This window comes from Osmerus mordax, chromosome 24 (genome assembly GCF_038355195.1).
Source record: "Osmerus mordax isolate fOsmMor3 chromosome 24, fOsmMor3.pri, whole genome shotgun sequence".
NCBI lineage: Eukaryota > Metazoa > Chordata > Actinopteri > Osmeriformes > Osmeridae > Osmerus > Osmerus mordax.
The window spans coordinates 6,495,934-6,517,811 of NC_090073.1; the positions used below are offsets into that span (position 1 = coordinate 6,495,934).

General features: G+C 50.6%; 1 protein-coding gene across 1 annotated transcript in view; it reads left to right on the forward strand.

Moving 5' to 3' along the window:
* Window positions 1-21,878, forward strand: part of LOC136933107 (fibrosin-1-like protein) — a 150,455-nt gene that overhangs the window by 121,939 nt on the left and 6,638 nt on the right. Inside the window, exon 7 of the mRNA XM_067228487.1 lies at window positions 10,046-10,094. Coding sequence (XP_067084588.1) covers window positions 10,046-10,094 — 49 coding nt within the window. The remainder of the gene's footprint in view (window positions 1-10,045; window positions 10,095-21,878) is intronic.

Consider the following 21,878-nt stretch of genomic DNA (forward strand, 5'->3'; position numbering starts at 1 on the left):
AAAGCTTTTAACAAGCGCTAAGATATTCATTGCTACCATCGCGAGTGAGCCCCAGAAAAGGCTATTAGTGCTCCAGGGAGAAACCTCTTCTGCCTCTTGTTGTTTCCTTCCACATGAATAATTGAAGGAGTTGCATGTCAGACAAAGTTGCATTTACTTGCTTCATTATATTTTAATCCAGATTGAACATTGTGCAGTCTAACTTGGCACGACAGAAAACTCTTAATGGGCATCCTCTTCTGTGCCTGAGTCATACATCTACTCAGACTCATGCCAACACTTCAGATTCACCCTCCGCAATGAATCTGTCTGAGAGGATTGGCAGATCCAAATTCTCTACAGGTGCTTCTCGGTAATAATATGGGGCATGTGGGTTTGCTTTGGGGTCAGTGAGGCTTGTGCAAGACCACATGACTGCAGTACTGATAGCACTCTCCAATCTCAGTGTTTATGGAAGTGGGAGATGCGTGGCTAGCACTGATCCCTTGATTTATGGGAACTGAAAACGATTCGTTTTTATCTACATGGTGTTCTAGACCAGGGTATTTTAGGTCACCGGAGACAGTAAACCAGATCTTTTTGTGTTTTTTTCCTGCACTTTGTCTATCTAATATCTTTAAAAGGTAGATATGGTATCCAATGTCAAATACTTAACTTTGAAATGTTTCCCCCCCGAAAGCAATAGAGGCCATATGTATTGGTACATTCACAAAATAAATATAACATAAAATGACATAGATTTACAGGTCACACTGTCTAGATCTATTTATTGTTTCAGCTGTGGAGATAATCACTGTTTATGTTATGTGTCATTGACTCTCATTCTGCTGACGGTGTGAGAGAGAGAGAGAGAGAGAGAGAGAGAGGGAGGGAGAGAGGGAGAGAGAGGGAGAGAGAGTCCCCTCAGTAAGTGTGAAAGTCCACAGCCCTAAGCCCTCTCACAAGGTCTCCAAAGTTGTCGCAATGTTCCCTTGTTGCGTTGACGGTAAACAGGCCGACGCCGGACTTTGTCTAGGCGTTAGTCAAGCTCCGCCTTCTCCCCCAAGAGCGAAGCTTCCAGACGTGTCACAGTGATGGGTCCTCCGGTTAAAATGTACACCCCCCAATGCCCCCCCTCGTAAGTCACACATCTGGAGAACATTGACAGACAAGCACAATGTGGTGTCATGCGGGAGATCTACGGCGAGGTGCGCAACAAGGTCGTCATTCCCCCCCCCCCCCCCTCAACCCGCTCCGCTTTCTCCTCACAAAGTCATAAACATGCCCGGGCCTGGCCTCATGCAGCCGGTCGCGAGCAGAATAAAGACATCAATAAAGCCCACATGCCGTACTTAAAATACAGGATGCATGTCTGGCGGGCCTTCCCGCCGGTTGCCGGGGTGACAATTTCCACACGAGTGTCAATGCGATGATGATTATACGACGCCTTCCCCGTCCGCACACCATCGACGCCGCCTCGCAATCCAGAGGCCGGACGAACGGCTCGAGCGAGAGACACGTCGCTCGTTTCCTGACCCAGGAATAGTTCTGACGTCAAACAACGGAGAAAAAGGACGAAATGTGACCGACGGCCACCAACGTGACGCGCAGCCGCAGTAACGTGAACACTAGCCCTCCCTTCCCTTTAGATGGGACAGCTGAGCGGTATTTGTAGCAGGGGCTCCCTGGCCTGGGCGTTGGGGATCTTGTGGTTGGGCCCCGGGGCTGGGTCTGGTCACCGGGGCGAGGCTTGCATTACAGCTGCCAGTAACCTGAGGCCCGGTGTCCGCTTTAAAAGTAAATTCCACTTAACGCGCCGTGTCGCTCTCCAACATGTAGAGGGTCTTAGGCTCCTGGGCCTCCTTTATATAGCAGCATACCATGTCTGTTTGTGCTGGGGGTGGGGGGGGGCGTGGGTGGTTGGCTGGGGTGCCAGTTCCTGCCCCCGCCATTTCAGTTTTCCACTCCATCCCCACCCCCCCACCTCTCTCGCTCGCTCGCTCTCTCTCGTCAAACAAGTGGCCGTATTGATCCTCTGAGAGCCTGGCCTACTTTCACACCGGCGGTTGACATATGAGCGGGAGGCCGGGCTGAATTCCGAAAGCTCTGCTTGGATTCCGCTGCTGGTGCAGGGAGAGGGGGGCGGCTGGATGTCCTTACTACCCCCAGCGCCGTCCCCCTAGAAACTGCAGCCCCGTGTGAGCGGGGGACAAGGAGGATGAAAGGTCGAAGGTTACGGGTGTCCAGTGTAGAGCGGGCGTGCGTCCCCCGTCGTGAGGAGAACGGAGATCACCGTGGTCCTTCCAGCCGGCTCCCCAAGTCCTCTGGACGCCGGCACCACGTTTATTAGCATTAGCGGGGGGGGGGTGATTCATGTTGCTACACGTCGTTTTCACAAACCCGGGTGAGAATGTGCTTTTAGCTGCGCGTTTCTCTTCTCATTAAAGGTGTCCGTGTTCGGAGGAGCATATTACAGCCGAGCACGGAGATTGCAGCTCTGTCAGCCTGCCACCCCCCCCCCCCCTCTGGATTCTCTGAGCTGCCTCCATCCTCTGAGAGCGATGCCTTGTGTGGGCTGAGGGAGAGACGAGGGTCGACAGGCTTCTGTAGCGCAGTAATATTCAGCCTCCAAACAAGCCGAGCTTTTCCCTTTTAGCGACCTCTTGAAGTTCAAAGAGCTAGCGCTGATCTTAAGCGAGGAGAATATAGCTCGTTTTGCCTGAGGTGGGCTATGATTCACCTAGATATTGTTGGGTGCAAGATTAAAAAAATAATAATATATATATATATATATATATATATAACAACACTAAAAAACTACAAGATGAACAGGAGTCGTATCGAGGAGAGCTTTGAGACAGTTTTGTTCTAACAATGTGCAGTGAGAGGTGGTTTGCTTAGCCAGCTTGCCTGCAGCTCTCTGCAGGGCAATGGAGGGTGGCACGACAGGCATGGTTGATGTGTGTCAGGATGATGTGTGCTGAGGTAGGTACGCCATGTCATCGCGTCTCCCGTAGTGGTAAAAAAAAAGCCCCTTGTTTCTGCGCCGAGCTAAACCTTCCCGTGTTGGAATTGGCTGATGCTGGAAAATAGGCCTGAGAAGCAAATCATTTTGATTCAGTCTGATGTCAGGTCCTGGGGACTGTTTCACCCAGGTACTGTGCTCGGTGGCGTGTGAGAATGAGATAAACACATACCCGGTAGATACTAGCGGGTTCGGGCGACGACATCGCCCTATCACACGAACGCAGGAGGTGGAGGGATTGGTCAAGGCTGTCGAGCAGCCTATCGGAGGCCATCGAGCCGTGTCTTGAATGGCCGTCTTCCTCGCCCTCCCCTCCGTCGCTCGCTCCTTCCCTCTCATCCCTCGTCGCATCTCTGATCTCAGCTGCCAGGGAGCAGAGCGGGGCACAGCAGCTCTGTGATCCCTATCTGGCTGTGTGAGTAATGAAGAACAACCCCCCCGATCCTACAGACAGATTACCTGGGCCTCTTATCTCTGGCACACATTCTGACATTTAAGATACGGAAGGCCGTGCACCCCCCCCCCCCCCCCCCCCCCCCCAAATCCACCAGCCTCTTCTTGCAGAGCTGAACTAAGCCTATCTCATATTTTCTCTTCTCTCTCTCCCCCTCTGTCTTTCTCTCTCCCCCGCAATCTCTCCTCCCACCAGGCCCTCTACCCAGCGTCTGTGAGCGGTAGCAGTCCTTTATCACAGCGGCGGCCCCGCCACGCTGACCTGTGTCTAACCATGGGAGATAACTCTTATCTTCCCTTTTTATATATCTCTTATCAATCCGTTCCCACCCCCACCCAACGCCAGCCCGCTCCAACGTACGTGACCTGACCAGGGGTGCAGTAAGCACGTGCATTCGTCCCACGGCTCAAACGGTGTTCCTCGAGTTTCACGGATAGCGACGACTTTGAAGATTTGTCACTCACCCCTTTATTGCAGCAATTTAGAATGCGGCTCACTTCATTATCTCGTTTAATGAGAGCATTTCACAGTGGTTTGTCTCCTTGTAAATGTGCAATAAGATCAGCACACACAGGTTGTCCTAGCCGCTGATAGCTTGTTCATGTTTCCTCATTCAATCTAGTTCCTCTCCTAATCTTACTTGAGCACAACCAGACCTGTCATTTCCTGCCTTTTTAAGATGGATTTTCTTCCTCCTCTATTCATTTCCCCCTCCCCCATATTTCTTTCCAACTCTTCCCCCCACCCACCCCCCTCCAAGGTTGAGATTTTCATTTGTCAGCCCCGCGCCCCCTCCACCCCCCCAACCCTGTCGCCCCCTCCAGGTAGCAAAATGAGTCTAGGGCCGCCGACTCCTGTGAAATATGTCATGTCCGTTTTCCTCATTTCTCCTTATCTGGTTAGCACTGGCCGCACGGCACTCCCTGGGGAGGGGGGCTGGCTCCTGCCGCACTGATTTGTGACCCTCTCTGTCTGCGCCTGCCTGCCTCCCTCCCTCCCTGCTTCCCTCCCCTCCTCCCTCCCTCCCTCCCTGCTTCCCTGACTGGCTGGTTGGCATGGAAGCTTAATGTGATGCGTGCCATGCCTCAACCCCTCTCTCCACCCGCTGATGAAACGGGCCCCTGAGCTCCCCCGATAGACGGCTAATTTGTATACTAAACTGACAGGCGGCCATGATAAGGGCTAGCAACTGCTCTTCAACAGCGGGCGGAGCGGGGGGAGGGAGGGGACGTCGATGGAAAGCGGAAAAGGGGAGAGTGGTAACTGAGACGGAGGGTAATATTTTACACAAAGCTCAAGCCCCTTCTCTGCGTTCACTTATCCAGACCTACTGTTGCTAGGGAGATCCAAGACCAGGAGTCAAGCCCCCGCACCCCACCCCCACACACGCGCATATAAATGGAAGGGTTTTGCTGTGAAAATGGCTCTGTGCTGCTGAATGCAAGGAGAAACAGGCTATGGGCCTGTGGATGTTTTTGGTGAAGCTAAATGTCAAGGATGTCTGGTTGAAAGCTCCATGGAGTTCTACCTACCTGTCAAAAACAGGCAGTTGAAGGGGAGGGGGGGGGGGGGTCCAAATAGTTGCCGCACCCCTGTTCTTACAGAGAGCAACAGCACGCCCTGCTAGCCGTGCTGCTAGCCGTGCTGCTAGCCGTGCTGCTAGCCGTCATGCTAGCCGTCATGCTAGCCGTCATGCTAGCCGTCATGCTAGCCGTCATGCTAGCCGTCATGCTAGCCGTCATGCTAGCCGTCATGCTAGCCGTCATGCTAGCCATTGCACCGTCTGGAGGGGGGAACCACTGCAGCTCATGATGAACGACCGCACAGGAGGTCATTAAGTTTTCTAGAGCAGGAGGAGGACAAACGCAGAGGAGATAATTAATTTGGTGTCGTCGCTGTTGTGGCAGGGGCCGGCTATGCATGGCTGAACATGGTGATGTGTTAGCATCTGTAGCCTAGCATAGACGCTAACCTGACCTTAGTATTGGAACTGAGTACAGTGACACATTAGCATCTGTAACCTAGCATAGACACTGGTCAGACATTAGTGTGACTAGTGCCAGACTTCAAGCAAGGTGAAAGTGTGATTGTTCTAGAGGCTTCTGAGTGGGTGCCTACAGACATGTTTATCAAAGCTCTGGCTACTCTGACATGATTGCTACATAAATGGCAGGGGGAATCTGTCTCCTACAGTGGCTTTGGCGGGTGTCCCAGCTGCTAAGAGGAGGCAGGGTGGTCTGTTGGGCGAGGAAGAGGAGGAGGAGGAGAGCAGCAGTGGTGTTTGAGGAGGAAGCTGACAGTGATGAAGCACGGACCAAGGACACAAATTAACACTGTGTGTGTGTGTGTGTGGCAGGGACAGAAAGGCTCTGTCAGGGTAATTGAGAGCTTTCTCGTTTGTGCCAGCCCGTCGTTGCCCTCCTCCCCTGTGCCAACCATCCCCGCAGCGCTCCCTCGCCCACCCGTACTGGCGCGCTGATAAATGACACCACCTGGCTGGTCCAGTGTTGCATCACCTCAGCACCGTCCTCTCTCACACACAGATTCCCAAACACATTCACGTCCGCATACACATTTCCATATGCGTGCACACAGACGCATTCACATACCCACACACAAACTAATACACCCATATGTCAGTCTAGCCTGAGCCTACAGCGGTACATGCTGGCTTCTCCTACCTTTTATAGGTTAGGACATCAGCACACACACACACTAGTAGGATATAGGACATCAACACACACACACACACACATTGGAATGAGTTAGGATATCAACACACACTGTGGAGCTCCTTCATCAAGAGATATACAGCTCTTGCTTTGTTCATTCTCTGTGTTTTTATGCATTCTGTTTTGGTTTGGTGGTTTGTTAGAGTTGTTTCGGTTTGACCTTGTAGTCACTGTATTCTTTTTTCCTGGTTGGAAATATTTAGCTCAGTTCCCAGGAATGCGGAGCATGCACTACTACACACAGCGGATCAAAGGCAGGACTGGACTTTGGATCGTTTGATATAAAGCTCTGGGAAAATTGGTCTCTCAGCAGTCTGGAATAAATGAGGCTAATTGAATCTGGGTAATTGCTGACCTTTCTGTCTTTGTGAAATCACATCCTTAACTGATCAATGCCTTTTCATAAATTCATGCCTGAAGGTCGTTTAGCTGATTACGCCTCTCCCCAGGTGCCTCTCTGTTTTCTCATTTGCTGCATTGTGCTAAATGTAAACGCAGAAAAATGCTTTCATGCTTTTTAACCAAAAAGGCGATGTTAAAGAATTAGTATGCCATGTTGTTGCAGTATAATTGATAAATATATATATATATATACACAATCTTACACAAGCTAGTGTTGTGGTAGAAATGCTGTGCAGTAAATGTCTCTCTTTGTCGTGGAGCCTTTTCACCCTCTCCCCTCACTCTTCTCTCTGCTCTGCTACTATCGAGAGATTTATGTGGCTAATAAGTCACTCGTGTTCTGGGAAATTGGGGCGACTTTTGAAAACAAACAGCAGTGTAATTTGTAATTTGGCCTTCCCTAAATCTGGGAATTACGGCGCACTGTGTGTGGCTCTTTGGGGAGTTAGAACTCTGTTGGTGGGATTACAGCCCCAGCCGCCCTCCCTCCTCCTCCTCCTCCTCCTCTCGTTCCCTGACGTGCCGACCGAGGAAACAGGAGGATTTCACAGCTGCTACGAGAGGGCCTCAGCTGAAGCCTATGACCTCGTTGTTGCTTTTTCTCCCTCCCTCCCTCTCCGCCTCACTCCTCCCCCCCCTCTTTCTCTCCAGCAGCCTGTTTCCTCAGGGAGCTCTTGTGTGGCTCAGAGGAAGCTGAATCATAAGGCATAGCTAATGAATAGAATGGGGAAGGAAAGCCGAGTCCTGGCGACCGGCCTCCAGAGGGCCAGCCGGGCCCCTAGAAGCCTCAGGGCTCCACTAGCAGACAACCCCCTCATAGGGTCAGGCTTCCTGCGGCCCTGTCCAAGGGCTTTTGGCTCCCAGGCAGCAGGGCTTGAATTTCCACTTCTCCGTTTTGGAAACGCTTGGATTTCCCTGTTTCCTCTGGAAAATCTGGCCTTTTGGTCTCCATTTGTATTATAATTTTTTTTTTCTTCCTGCGTTCTTTCTTCTCTTTCTCTGTTGTTTGACGGCAGTCCTGGCTCCCCTTGACAAAGAGAGTGTGAAGAATTTGTTTTATGTGACCTTTGCACACGCCAACCACAGGCGCAGAGACTGCCAACGGGGCAGATCTGTGAAAAAAAAAAAGAAGCTCAACTTGACCAGCGAGAAGCCAGAAAGTTCTGAGAACACGAGGAGCGTGCCAAATCCAGACTGTGTTTTGACATGCTTTTTATAAGAACCGCTTCAGTAAGTCGACCTTGTAATTGTAGACGGCATGACTGGCTCACATTGAAATGTTGGATGCAAAGCAGATTATTAAAGGCTAAAGACTGGTTGTTTAAAAGGGCTATTTTTAGACCGGACAAAACCAGTGTTGAAACGTAGTCGAAAAATAATCTGAGCACAATATTAAAAGCGGCTAGCTTTAGTCAATACCCACTTCCATGTAGATGGTTATGGTTGAGCCCTTCCTGGTTAACTATTGGATAACTACTTTAGTCACAACAGTTGTTTTAAGCGTCACAGACGATTACAGCGCGAGGGAAGGGGTTTGTGGTCCTAACCCCTTGTCACATTGAGCATGAACCAGCTCCCGTGTCCATTTGACAAGCTTCATTTCATCAGCGCCCATATTTTCACACAAGCCCTCCAGGGGCCCGACACGGCTGGCCACCGAAGCTCCGTACTGGAGCGTTTAATGTCGTCCGGCGCTAACAAAGACTTAGTGTTAGTACATGGCCTGGTTCTGGGAGACTGAAGGTGGGCAATGCAGCAAAACTATCTCCTCTGCTCTCCTTTCTTTTGGCCTCCAACTCCTTCCTGCCCCCATCTCTGGCCTCCTCCGAACACATGACCCGTTCACCTTGGTCTCAGTAGAGACAAGAGCGAGTCCCAAGTCACACGGTTTGGGCCTTCGAGTTGCAAACATTCATGCCCCAAGTTGTCTGGAAAGAGGCACCGGGGTGTCTCAGAGGATGAATTGGGAGGTCTTGTAGGAGAAGATGACATCTTTAAAACACTTAAGAAGACAGAGGGCGATGCCAAGAAAAGCCATCTGTGTTTACACGCTCTTTGTACTCCTTCTGTCTCTCTCTGGGTTTTTCTCCACTTCTCTCTCGCTCAGATTCACAGCTGTGAATGCTTATGTCCATGCTCCATATGTTCCCTTTGTGCTTTGTAAAATATAGTGATGGCAGTTAAGGACACTAGAAGTCCAGTAGTAGGACTTCCAATAATAGGTCCTGCTCAGACGCTGAGCTTGTGCTAGTCCCAGTTGAGAAGCACAAGCATTCATAATCCCATGTTGACATAATTTTTTTTTGTAATCTAACAGACGCTTTTATCCATAGCGACGTACAAATAGTGCATATTGAAGGCACGGCAGAATATTAAGTATCAGAAGTGGGTAGTTCGAAGTATATCAGTGGTCTAAGACAAGGAACACTGTGTTTATTAGCTACTTGAGAAACCACATCTCAGACACAAGGAACCAACTTTTTTCTTTTTCTTTTTTTTTTTTACACTCAAACGCTGGATTTCAATCACCGGCTAAGGATATGGATGTTACATGCACGCATACGTGTTGTCACCCTTGCACACAATAAGGTCACCTGTGGTCAATTCACAAGCCTTCTCCGTGTTTATAAACGGCATGCCCGGTGTATATTTTCGTTCCAATGCAAGGTGTGTTTCTCTCTGGGAGAGCAGCGCCAGAATCTACACGAGCGTCTGAATAGTGGAGGGAAAACACCTCGCCTGTGTTTAGTCTAGGAGTCTGCCCTGTCATTTGGCGGTTTGAAACCGTTCTCACACTTCTGCTCGTATCGTGCTCACTCTCGCTTTGTGGCTCGATGCACTTTATGATGAGACGCCTTCCGGATGGAGGTTGAAAATGCACGCGGGTCGGTTTTCTGGATTCAAAGCATTGGATGATATTGCATTGTGGGTTGTGGGTTGTAGATGTTACTTCAAGATTGGTTTCCTCTCAATAACGATACCCATGTTTGTGTAGCGTCCACTAATCTTTCTTGGAAATCGGTGTCCGGTTTACGTTGATGATGAATGACGGTGATGTGCAAAGTTCTTTGTAGAGACTCTGATCCTCCTGTCATTCCATGGATCCCCTCCTTCTATTCTAGTCCTCTTCCTCTCCTCCTCCTCTCTCTCAAGACCCTGTAAGAAGGTTTTCAGATGGCACAACAGTGCCCCCTAATGTCATCTTGAACTGCTTTGAGAAAGGAAAGAAAGAAAGAAAGAGAAAAAGAGAGAAAGAAAGATGTTCCTTTTCCTTATTTAAGAAAGCGTGTCGGATGGCAGGTGCAGACCTAGATTGTGTCTTTGGTTTGAGACTGCCTCAGAATGCTCATCATTCATACCTGCTTGTTCTTCCCTCGTCGATGTTAATAAATACAATCACTCCCACTTCCTGTTTGGATATCCATCTAACCAGCCCTCTCTCCTTTGTTCCAGGTATCTGATGTAGGTTCAGAGAAGCTCTTCTCCCCTACCACACCTAAAGGTAAGACTGGTGTTTTCACTGCATGCTCGTGCTGTACAACAATTACATGGGGATTTTCATTGTATTTTTTTGCAGTCGGGTTCAGGGGTTTTACAAGCCCATCTTTTGTTTGGGGGGGTGGAAGGACGTCACACACCCTATAGATGTAAATGTTGGTGAGCATCAAAGCCCTGGCTGAGTTCTGCCTCTACCAAAGGCTTACACTTCCTCCAAATTGGCTCATTAGAGTGGATTTGAAAGCTCCCAGCCTCGTGCTCCCACAAATGGGGACCACGAACACCGGCCCCCCCTGGCCCTGCTCTCCCGGGCCTCCCAAGCCTCCTGCTCCTCCAGCCCCCGGGGCCATAAAAGCCTTGTGACAGCAGGCTGGGCCCAGACGAAGAGGGGCCTTCCAGTCCGATCAGTCATTCAGGTAGAGAATGTAGAGAGGGGGGGGGGCGGGGGGGGGGGAGGAGGTGGTGTCGAGTCGACCGCTACGCCGCACCTGTGGACGGCCTGGGCCCAGGGCCTCATGTTGGACCTGTTTGGGTGAGGAGGAGGAGGGGGGATGGGAGAGGGAGGAGTAGGAAGGGAGGCGGCCCCCCCAGCCCCCTCACACCCCCCCCCCCCGATGACAGATAGCAGCGCACGACCCTCATCCCCCCAGGGCATGAACCAGGAGCCAGGCACCGGCAGCCCATTAGCCGAGGCAGCATGAGGGCTGTCTGGCTGTCTGTCTGTCTGGCCGGGAGTGTGAAATAGGGCCATTTTCTGAAGGAGTAGGGGGGTGCGTGTCTGCAGGCTAGCTAGGACAGATTAGCCTGCTTCCTTTCCTCCAGCTGAACAGAAACATTTTAAAAGCTTTTTTTTTTTTTCTCTCCTCCCATTGGCCTTTCTCTCCCCTGCCCACATAACAAATGTTCTCAATCATGCAGGCTAGGGCAGTGCTGAGTAGGAGGAAATGCTGGCTGGATATGCCTTCCAGCTCCTTGTGCTGTAATTGTACATAGAGAAAGACACACACACAGATACACACACACACACACACATTGAGAAAGCTTGTTTGTCCTCTGACGGCAATGACCTGTGACTGGCTTCAGACTCCTATAGGCTGTTTGTGCCTCTCTCCGGTGACTTGTACACATCACTGTAATGAGCTCACCATGTGACAAACGAGCCGGCCGAGCGGCCTCCACTCTCTCTGCACCGCGCCATCGCTGTCAGTCTGTTGCTGTTCCCTCAGTGGTTTATCCTTACCCCCACACACACACGTGCACACACCACGCAAACACACACACACGGCACAAACACACATACCCAATTCACACACACGCACATACATTGACTTCCCCCCGTTCCAGTCATGAGAACGTCTGTCACTGGCCGAACATGGCTTCCCAAAATCCTGCTAATGCCAGGGCTCCATGCACACAAGGGCTCGCCCAGGGATTAAGACGGGAGAATTACAACCAGACAATCCCATCAGAGGCCCTCGCCTGTTTGTCACACGGATCAACAGGATCCTCCTCGCTCTCTCTCTCTTTCTCTCTCTCTCTCTATCTCTCTGACATACACACACTTTCTCTCCGTCTTTCTCTGTGTGTGTGTGTGTGTGTGTGTGTGTGTGTGTGTGTGTGTGTGTGTGTGTGTGTGTGTGTGTGTGTGTGTGGAAAGACCCAGAGGAAGGACACCAGATTAGGATTAGGGGGGAAAGGGGAAACCAGGCACGGCTGGTGAAGGATAAAGTGATTTGGCGATGAGTGAGAAGTTATTATCATGCTAGCTGCTACGATTGCTTATCCATTCGCTTGCCAATGTTATTTTGCACTGTAATGGATTCTAGGATGGGTTTGTTTTGTGTGTGTGTGTGTATTTGTGTGTGTGCATGCGTGTGTGTGTGCAGCCCGAAGGCTGTGTTCCCTTCAATAGACAACGTATGTGCCCCATTACCAGCCTGCTTGTTTCCCCACTGGGACTAATCGACAGCCCACATTTCTCATATTTACACTTACATTTAGTCACTTAGCAGACGCTCTTATCCAGAGCGACTTACAGTAAGTACAGGGACATTCTCCCCGAGGCAAGTAGGGTGAAGTGCCTTGCCCAAGGACACAACGTCATTTTTTGCACAGCCGGGAATCGAACCAACAACCTTCTGATTAATAGCCCGACTCCCTAACCGCTCAGCCATCTGACCCCCCTCATATCCTCTGATCGCTAGAAAGATGCTGGTCTGGGCATGCACACACAGACACCCACTGAAGACACACATGAAGACAACAGCAGGATGACTTGTTTTGTTGGTGTGTGTTTGTTCTGATGTCTTCCTTTCAGCACGGTTTCCACGACTAAAATACCTTGTTTTTGTCATGTTTAAGGAGATAGACTGTCGTGGTTCCCTCGGTTGACTCGATGTGCTGTGGTGCTGTAGTTACATGGTTAAGGAAGACACTCCTAAACGTTGAAACAACAGAATACTCCACTTATACCACAATTACACATTATCTTGGTTGATGGTTCGCTACAAGAACAACCCTTTGCTAGCCTGTATTCTCTGTGGATTTAGCCTCTTCAAGCGCATGTTGCGGGCTAGGCCTGTTGTGGCTACTGCAATTCAGCTAGCCAGCAATATTCATAATTTCGCTATCGTTCAGCGCCTGTATTCTCTGTGGATTTAGCCTCTTCAAACGCATGTTGCGGGCTAGGCCTGTTGTGGTTACTGCAATTCAGCTAGCCAGCAATATTCATCATTTCGCTAGCGTTCAGTCCCATTGGCTGGTTTGTGGAGTGCATTTCCAGCGTAGGGTAGCTAAGGATAGATGTGGAACTACTTTAAGGAAAAAAGATGACCTCACTGCTATCAGAGTTGTACATTGAGTGTCCACAGCTAGCATAAACCTGCTGATTATTGATCTCTTGGAGGTTGGACGAGGAGCAGCGGATCGCTGTTTATCGTCTGACAGTGTTTTCTGGAAGGGCGCTGGTTGTGCTGCAGAGTTGACTATTGGCAGGTCTTAGAAGGCGAATTGGAAAGCTTAAAGCAGACTTGATCACATAGGGGCCCTGAGAGCATGAGCGCCGTGTAGGTACTTGTGAAATGTTCCCTGCTTCTCAGGGAGTGGATCTCAGCCCCTCGGGGGGCCACCAGGAAACACTGAAGCGTTCCTTTCCGAAGGCAGGAAGTGGAACTATTACCTCCGGGATGAGACCTGGCCGCCATTTTGGCTCGGAAGTGTGTCCGATGAGCCTCCGCAATCAAAGGTCACGCCCATTAATGTGTGTGAGGTCCGTCAGGCAGACCCAGGGTGTCTTGGGATGGCGCAAGAAAGATTGCAGCAAAACCCATTTCTGAAGTGGATTTGTGGCCCAGTAATCCTGATTAATTTTGACCCGTTGTGCTCATTTTAAACAGCGCATTACAGTGAGCATGAACACAGCAAGCTCTGGGCCAAACCAGGAGCTTAGCGGCTTTGGGAGGCTTAGCAGCAGATGGCATTTTAAGCCGGACTTAATAAATTGTTTCCATTAAACTTACCGGCCCACACATTCTGGATTAGTCCAGCTGAACAAAGGAGGAAGAAGAGTGAGCCTAAGAAGAGGGTGAAAAAAAAAATATGCCAACCACCAAGTCATGTCTCTCCATCTAACCTCAACCAGGGGTGAGAGGGTTGGTCATGGCATGGTCCCTCGCTCGGTCGCAGCACGGAGATGCCAGTGAATCATCCGCTAGTGTCCGATATCATTAGCCGAGTCGGATTAATTAGCTTAATTGACAGCAAAAGTAAACATATAAACAAGCGGGTGAAGCCTTTAGCCTCCCTGGGATTTACGATGGTTTACCTTCACCTGTTTGTATACGAACATAGTCGGAGTGCTGAAGGCCGAGCAGTCTGGATTTGACAGTAGTAAACTTGCAAGATGTTGCGTACTGTTGCCGCACCCATTACCAAGTGCTCACGCTCAGGTACACACACACACATGTCCCGCCTTGTATGAGCTCATTGCTGTGTCTCGGAGCTCTCGTTATGTGCTGCACAGCCCAGAGGGCCCGGCGTCGAATCCCTAATCAAGCCAACCTGTCTGCAGACCTGCCTCTCAATGGCTGCTGAGTGGCCTTTGTTTCACGAGCTGCTGTTTGCTGCGCGTCAATAAAAGAGGGCCACGGCCTCCGCTGGGTGCTCACTGACCTCACTCACCCACTCTGGCTGGCTTTCTCTCTCTCCTTCTCCCTTTCTCTCCATCTTCATGCCTATCAAGAATCGAACAGGCAGCCCTACCTCCCGCCCACACCTGGGCAGAAAGATGGAGAGAGAGAGAGCAGCAGGGCGGGCGGGGGGGGGGGGGGGGGGGCTGTAGGAGGAGAGGTTGGGGTTGGGAGGACAGTGCAGTGCCAATAGCCGAGATTTGCATCGGTCTCTCTCTGTGCATGTGTGTGTGTGTCTGTGCTCTCCTCTTATGTTGATACGTATGCCTAACCTGGGCTGTGAGCCTGACGGACGTGACCCTTCACCCATTAAATCCTGAATGGTGGTCGACCTGGCGACCCCCGCTAATCAGCTTTGGGGCGGCAGGGTCGGGGGCGGCCCGAGCGGGGGAAGCGTGCCTGACTGAGGGCGGACGCGTCGTAGCCCACAACGCAAGGCTACCGGGGGGGGCTTTACGCTGGGAGATTAGTGGGGATCAAACTGAACGCGCCCGTCACCACGGTGAAAACCAAAGCCTTGTAAACCTCTCTGCGGTACCTACTTTGATTTGTCTGGCAAAAAAAAACACCCAGCCTCTGATCGTGCCGGGTGGAGATTTTTTTCTTTATCGCCCGCGGGCCCCCCTTATTGACAAAGCGTTTTTCTGGAAGCACTGTACGGTTTCTTGTCTTTCGATGCGTGTCTGTGACAGACGGTAAACCGGGCGCTGGGAAAGCCTGCGTGGAGGCGGTGACGGAGGCAGCCATCGCCGCCGTCCTCAGAACCGCCTCCACGCTCATTGTCGAGCCTGAGCTAAATCTCATTTGTTTCTCTGATTCAATTTAAATTTTAAACAGGGAGTAAAATCCTCGCAGAATACCAAAGCCCTTAATATGTTTCCCCCCCTGTGTTGGAGCATTCCCGAGCACCGAGGGGGAAAACGAGTTCCAGAAAAGCAGTGGAAACCAAAGCTCAGGGTGTGTTACTTTATTAATCCTTCAGTTATTATTGTTCCCAGTCATAGGACAGCTTATGAGCTCCGTGATTTGTTTTTGGAGCAAGCGGACGATATTAATGCTTCTTTTATTGATAGTACTAATGCTGTTTGTGCAGCCATCTCTGTCAGAGAGATGAAAATAAATAGGGAAGCCGCGTTCCGGAGATAAGACACGTGTTTAATTATTAATTGAGCCATTACTGACAGAGATTGCCTTTTTTGATTTAAGGCAGGAAGCTGGCTTCAGGGAGAGAAAAAGCAATTACAGAATTCCCAGACTGCACTGCAGCTGTCCATTGCTTGGCCACAGAGCGTTAGCATTACGGACAGGGGTGGGGGCAAACTGCCTTGTTAAACCGCCTTATTCCATAAATTATTTTAATTCTTCTTCAATATTTATTGCGTTTTAAATTACGATTACGTTGTCATGTTCTATTTATAGGGGGTGACCGGCATGCATGGTCCTAAACCACACTATACCCAGTACCCACCAACCTCCTCTGGAAACCAATTGGAGAGATTACTCGGTGTACTTTGCTTGAAATGTGGAAATGACATCACATCTCACAGGGTCTTTACGTTGTGTGTGTGTGTGTGTGTGTGTGTGTGTGTGTGTGTGTGTGTGTGTGTGGGGGGGGGGCTTCCCTTCACAGGTTTATTTTAGTACAGAAACATTAATTGATTCAGTCAATTCAGACTTTTCTAGTCAGGCAATTAGTCTGCTTGTAATGTCATTGCTGATAAGTCACGCTATTCCAGAGTACAGCGTTGAGGCCCTGGTACAGGAACTATTAGTTCCATTAGAAGAAAGCTTGCCACTGTGCAAGTCCTCTCTCTGCATGAAATATTAAGTTAGTCTCTGTCTAAAGTGGCACAGTGTAGGTTGACTGGGGACTTGCTGGCTGGGCTATGGCCTGGAACAGACACTCACTGTTAGCTGGAGAAAGAACCGTCCTTTCAGTTGACTTCCAGTCATTTACCTTATATGGGCGGTTTTCTGACTGAAAACCTGGCACCTGCCAATCATTGTTAAGGCTTTCTCTCATCTGCAGCAGGGTCGGTAGGTGGGGATTGGCTGTAGTGACAGCCAATAGGAGATCAGTTGAAGCCTTTGTGATTAGATCTTGATGCAGCCTTTCGTTCACTGAGTGGATATGGATCCGGGTAGCGGTGAATAGACAGCGAGGAGTGATGGAGGAGAGAGAAAATAGTGAAGTCAAGTCATGCCGTCTCCAATCTGTCAGAGGGAGATTACAGGGAAAATTATAGCCTTTCATTTCCTTAGCGTTCACTGTTTTGTTGACTAGCCTGCCAAGGTGGATACATATTTGAGCATTTTGCATGCATCTGCTTCTGCACATTTTAGCACTTGGCATTAATTATAATTGTGGTATCTGGGGTAATTAAGTATTTACCGTGCCATACTCTACAAACACGTACCCATGTAGTAATGATTCACTTAGCAGGATTAGCGGCAGTTAGCTGGCTGTCCCTCCCAGGTGGAGAGCTGGTATCTCTGCTAGGCTCTCTGTCTCTGCGATGCGTTTGTTTTACCATCAACAGTCATCTCCATCTCCCCCCCCTCGAGTCTCTCCCGTCACCTTAACTCCCCGCACGCGAACCTGTGCACCATAAGCAGCTCGGAATCGACCAATCAGAGCGAGCAGAAAGTGCCGGGCGTGTCGACGGCTGTGTCTATGACCTGGAGGTGACCCCCCCCCCTGTCTTCTCAGAACAGAACCCGGGCTGACATTTCTATCTATGTGGGGGGGGGGGGTGAAGCGAGCCGTTTACAGGCGATCGGTTTTAGTGCCTGCTGAGACAAGAAGGGTGAGATATTGTTTAATATGCTGTGGTGCCTGGTGCTGTTTGTCTGCAGCAAGAGACAGGTCAGGGGAGAGCAGGGCACAGCTGAACAAGGGATGGTTAGAGGCTGATCCTTCCAGAACGGTGAAGTGTTTTCCTTGTGCAACCATAACCGCTGGGTTTGTCTAGACAGAACAGGTGAGGTGCTCGCTAGCTTGCCCTCAGGCCAGGAGTACCAACAGGAGATCAATTATTTCCAAGCAGTAGATGATCCGTTTTGGAAAGTGAGCTCTCATCTTTATATAATTGGACTCTGCCAGGCACCGATGGCTTCTGTTGAGGTGTTCTAGAAAAGTCTTGGTGGGCCACTCATTTGAAGCTTTGTGTGCTCTCGGAGTCGGAGGGAAACGCAAGCTGAAAAATGGGGAAGCGCTTCGATTGTTTGCATTGGGAAAACATCAGTTTTCTTGTCTTATCTCTACAGTCAGGCCTCGAATGATAAAAAGCGCTGTGAATCCTTGCAGGTTTTCTTGTCTTTTAATCCTTCCTTCCTTTCTTGGTTTCACGAGAATGGAACTGGTCTGTTTTTATGTGTGTTTGAAGAACCCCCCCGTCCCCCCCCCCCCCCCCAAGCTCTCTGTTCAGTGCTTTTTAAGCTCATCTGTGTTGCACATTCCCAGCCAATGTTGTTTGCAGATGAGGCTGTAATATTCATTGACAAAGCCAGATGGTGAGCGATTGTGGCCAAACATGGCGCTCGGATAATGTACAATCGCTGGCAGAGGGACAGACAGCAGCCGCAGATTGATATTACAAACGGGCTCGTTATGGATTTCACTGTGTTTGGGAACCAGATCACACAGAGCCTCACAAAGATGGGGAATCCATCGACAGGAAAACAGGATGGAAGTAAAACGGTTTTCGGTTCCACGACGGTTGGAGGACGGCCGCGTGAAGGAACGCCGGCAGGAGGGAATACTGTCGAGATGAGAAGCTACCAGAGAGAGAGAGAGAGAGAGAGTCTAAATCAAACACGACAAGCAGCCTGGCATATGAACTATTTTCCTAAGTAGTCGGGTGGTCTTCTCCTGCCGTTTTGCACAGCGCGCAGCGCACCAACGCCCTAGCACGTCCCCCCCCCCCCTCACCAATACCCCCTTTTGGTATACTTCACGTGAGGTAGCGTAAACTTCTCGGTGGCGGGCGGCGTTGCTCTCTCAAAGCCTCCCTGTGTGCGCGGCCCACGGGCGGGACATGTTCAGGACACTGCGGCCCTTTCTGCCCTCGCACCGCGGCGAGCGGGGGCAGGTCCTGGAGAGAGACGCCGGCTAATAGCCCTGAACTCGCCGCATGGTGAGCGGAGTCAAACGAGAGAGAGAGTGAGACTGTGTTCGGAGCCGTGCCTCAGCTTTGGGTGCGAGAGTCGTTCATCGCCGGGGTGTTTTGTCAGGAAACGAGAGGGAATTCGTTCAGACCGAGGAGGCCTACATGAGGAAAGGGGAGATTTTTGTTGGATTTTTTTACATGCACAGTGGCCTCGTCCAATCATCAAGCGGTCATCTGTTTGGGTGTTGTGTTTGGCGGCTGGCGTATTCCCCCCGTGCGGAGGGCCAGAGGGCCCATAATGGATCCTCTCTGGAATGGGCCATTGAGCAGTGGAGGGCCCGGAGGTTAACTGGTGCTGGGGAACAGCAGGAAGCAGCAGGGCTAGCTGGCCGCCTGGTCCATCGCTGTTTGCTTTGCGGGGGGCTAGAGAGCTGAGAGAGAGTACGATATCGCCCAGGGAGAGGTGGTTTGTGTGTGTGTGTGTGCGGAGAGAGGTTGAGGCTTGTGTGTGTGTGTGTTAGCATAAACTCCCTACCCCATACTCCACATACTTGCAACCATTTGATAGGTTATGCGGTAGACCTTTGCTTGGAATTGATCCAATCGCACTTTTGTTTTTATTGTATGAGGAACAAGCGTTTTCAGTCATGATACCTATTCCACAAAAAACGGCACATGCAATAACCTATTAAATGAAACCCACACTGTGCTTAACCATACGCTTCATCTAGATTACTGATAGATTTTCCATCACAAAGAAAAACACCCCCGGGTCTGAAGCATATATTGTTCCTTTCCACCTCAAACCAAATCCCCAGGTCTAAGGCTGGGCGGTCAGTCAACGCTGATTGACTGACAGACGGCAAGTGGACGCGGGGTGTGCTGGAGAGCCCGGGTTGGCCTATGTACCGCGGCGTCGTCCATTAGCCTCGGGGCCTAGCGTAGCATCCCGGCTAATCTCAGAGCAGGTGCTGCGGGCGCCGACGTGTACACAACACGCTCCTCAGAGACGGCGAGCCATCTGCGTCCCCGGCTCTCTCATCTGAGAGATGGTGGCAAAAGTGGGGGGGGGGGGCGTGACGCCCGGAGGTTTTAGCTCCACGCAATCAGCTTAGTCATAGCTCATATCGGAAGGGGGGGGGAGGCCCTCCGGGGGCGCTGGAGAGGCTCGGGCGTCGTCGGGCTTAAGGTGTCGATCCCGAGGCTTTTAGTTGTGGCGTCGGCGGAGGCTAATTGGTGTGAAGTGATTCGAAATAGAGTTGTCTGTTCATGTTTTCTTGTTCCGAGCCCAGCCTTGTTCTGTTGGACGTTTGTGCCAGCGTTTTTTCTTTTCTATCCTGCGCCGATTTCATCTGCTGATTTGGCTGATTTAAGTCCAATTTTCTGTCTTGGCTCTCAGTGTCTGGTCCCCACCTGTGACATTGTCCTAACACTCCAAACAAATCAATGTTTTACTGCACTTGGAGTCTGAAGTGAAATGCTACAGCTCATACGAGCGTGAAACTCACAAACAATTGGTAATGTAACCAGGCCTCTCATGGGCTTGGGAGGCCTGAACCAGATTGTGTCGAGCCCTGTCAGCAAAGCATGCTTCTGTGTGGTGTATCCGTGTGTGTGTGTGTGTGTGTGTGTGTGTGTGTCTTTGTGTCTGTGAGCATGTGTGTGTGTTTGTGCGTGTGAGGAGATGAGAGCAGACAGAGCTGTGTTTCAACAGGCAGCCCACAGCTTCCCTGTGGGGTCATGGTCTGGGCCTTGTCTCCATTAGTTTCCCTGACACGAGTCCCTGCCCTCTGCTCCCTCACTCCTCTCCTCGTCCGTGCTGCCTCCCCCCCTCCCTCCATCCCTCTCCGTGCGAGGCCCTGGCTCTCTCCCGGTGGCGGCTCCCTAATCAAGAATGATGGATTGAGTGCTAGGAAAGCAGTGGGAATGTTTGCTAACCTGATACGCCCGGCGTCCTCACCTCCTTTCCGTGCTCATAAAGGACCTGTGGGGGGTGGGGGGGTGGGGGGGGGTACCGTGAAGCTGGCTTTGTGTGTTTGTCCGGCTAAGCCCAAACATCTGCACCGTAGCTCACTCGTCAAACACTGACAAGTCGTTCCGAGCAAAGAGAGAAGCGGGGAGGTGGAGGGGAGAGGTAGGAATTGCTTTCCTCCCTTCTCTCAGTGTGACATTTGCGGACGTCCGACCCCTGAAGACGACCCGGGCTAAGCTTAATGGAGACGCGAGCTTATTTCGAGCTAGCTAAGCGCCTGGCGATTAGCGACGGGTGTTGCCCTTCCAACAGCTGGTCTCTCGCCCGTCCATGAGCGCCCACAATGCTAATTGCCGTGCACCCCAGGAGCGCGGGCTTAGCTTAGCAGACACACCGTGAACAGGATCCTCCACTAGTGCTGGTGTTGATTAGATCAGCGTGGAGAGGCCGGTCAGCTCGTTTCCTTGGGGGGACATTAGCGTTTGAAACTTAACCTGGGGCCCTTGAAGGCGCAGGAGTGGGTTATCTTTAGAAATATCTCACCAGGGTTTTCGGCTAACCTGCTTTTATTGGCTCACAGTACTGAGGATGGTAGATGATGTGTAGCCTACGGTTTTTTGTTCATAAAAAAAAAAAATCAAGCTGGTTAATTTATGTGTCTTGTTATTGTGGGCTGTACATTGTTTGATTCTTTCATTCACATATTTGTCTCGTTTTTAAGCACCTGGGGGAGTTGACACATCTAGAGTTATGTATATATTCCTTCTGAATTCTACAGACACCATATGGAGAGAGTGGGGGATTTGGGGCGAGGTATGCACATTCATTCCTGCTTTGAGGAGGCAATGCAGAAATCTGCCTGGAATGTGAGTTGCAGCAGGGAGCGTATTTGCGAATGATTGAACCTTGACAAGCTCTAGCAACAACTTAGTCATCGGAACAACAGCCTATTTTGACTCCCGGTGGAGGTGAGTGGAGGGCTGAACTGGACTTGTAGCAACAGAACAATCACTTGATGGAAAAATGCACAGATGGGCGCGATGTAACCCCAGAGAAGTGTATTTGTCGAACGTACGGGTTGGTTTAACAAAGGAAACTGCACGATGCCAGCCTGACATCTTTGTCTTTCAGAGTCCGTTGGTTTCTGTTGACGCAAAAACCTAGGTTTGATTTGCATGGGACGCAAAACATTGATTTGATTTGCATGGGACAGGTGGGCGACTCATTCGTCCTCCTCGTGGGTGAACCCCGCCACGTAACACAAGGCCAAGGTACACACATCGTCCAGAGAGGGATGGAAGAAACATGATCCCCTGCCAAATGTTTATTCTATGCCTCTGACCAACAATGGCCGCCATATGTCACAACAGCGAATGAGGAAATGACAAAAGGTGGAGGGCATGTCGAAAATCCCAATGGTTGCTTACTTTTAGGGAGGGGTCGGGGGGGGGGGGGGGACCAGTCACAGGGAGGTGTATTGAAATGGAGAACTAGGACGGGCAAAGCCAAAACATACAGGC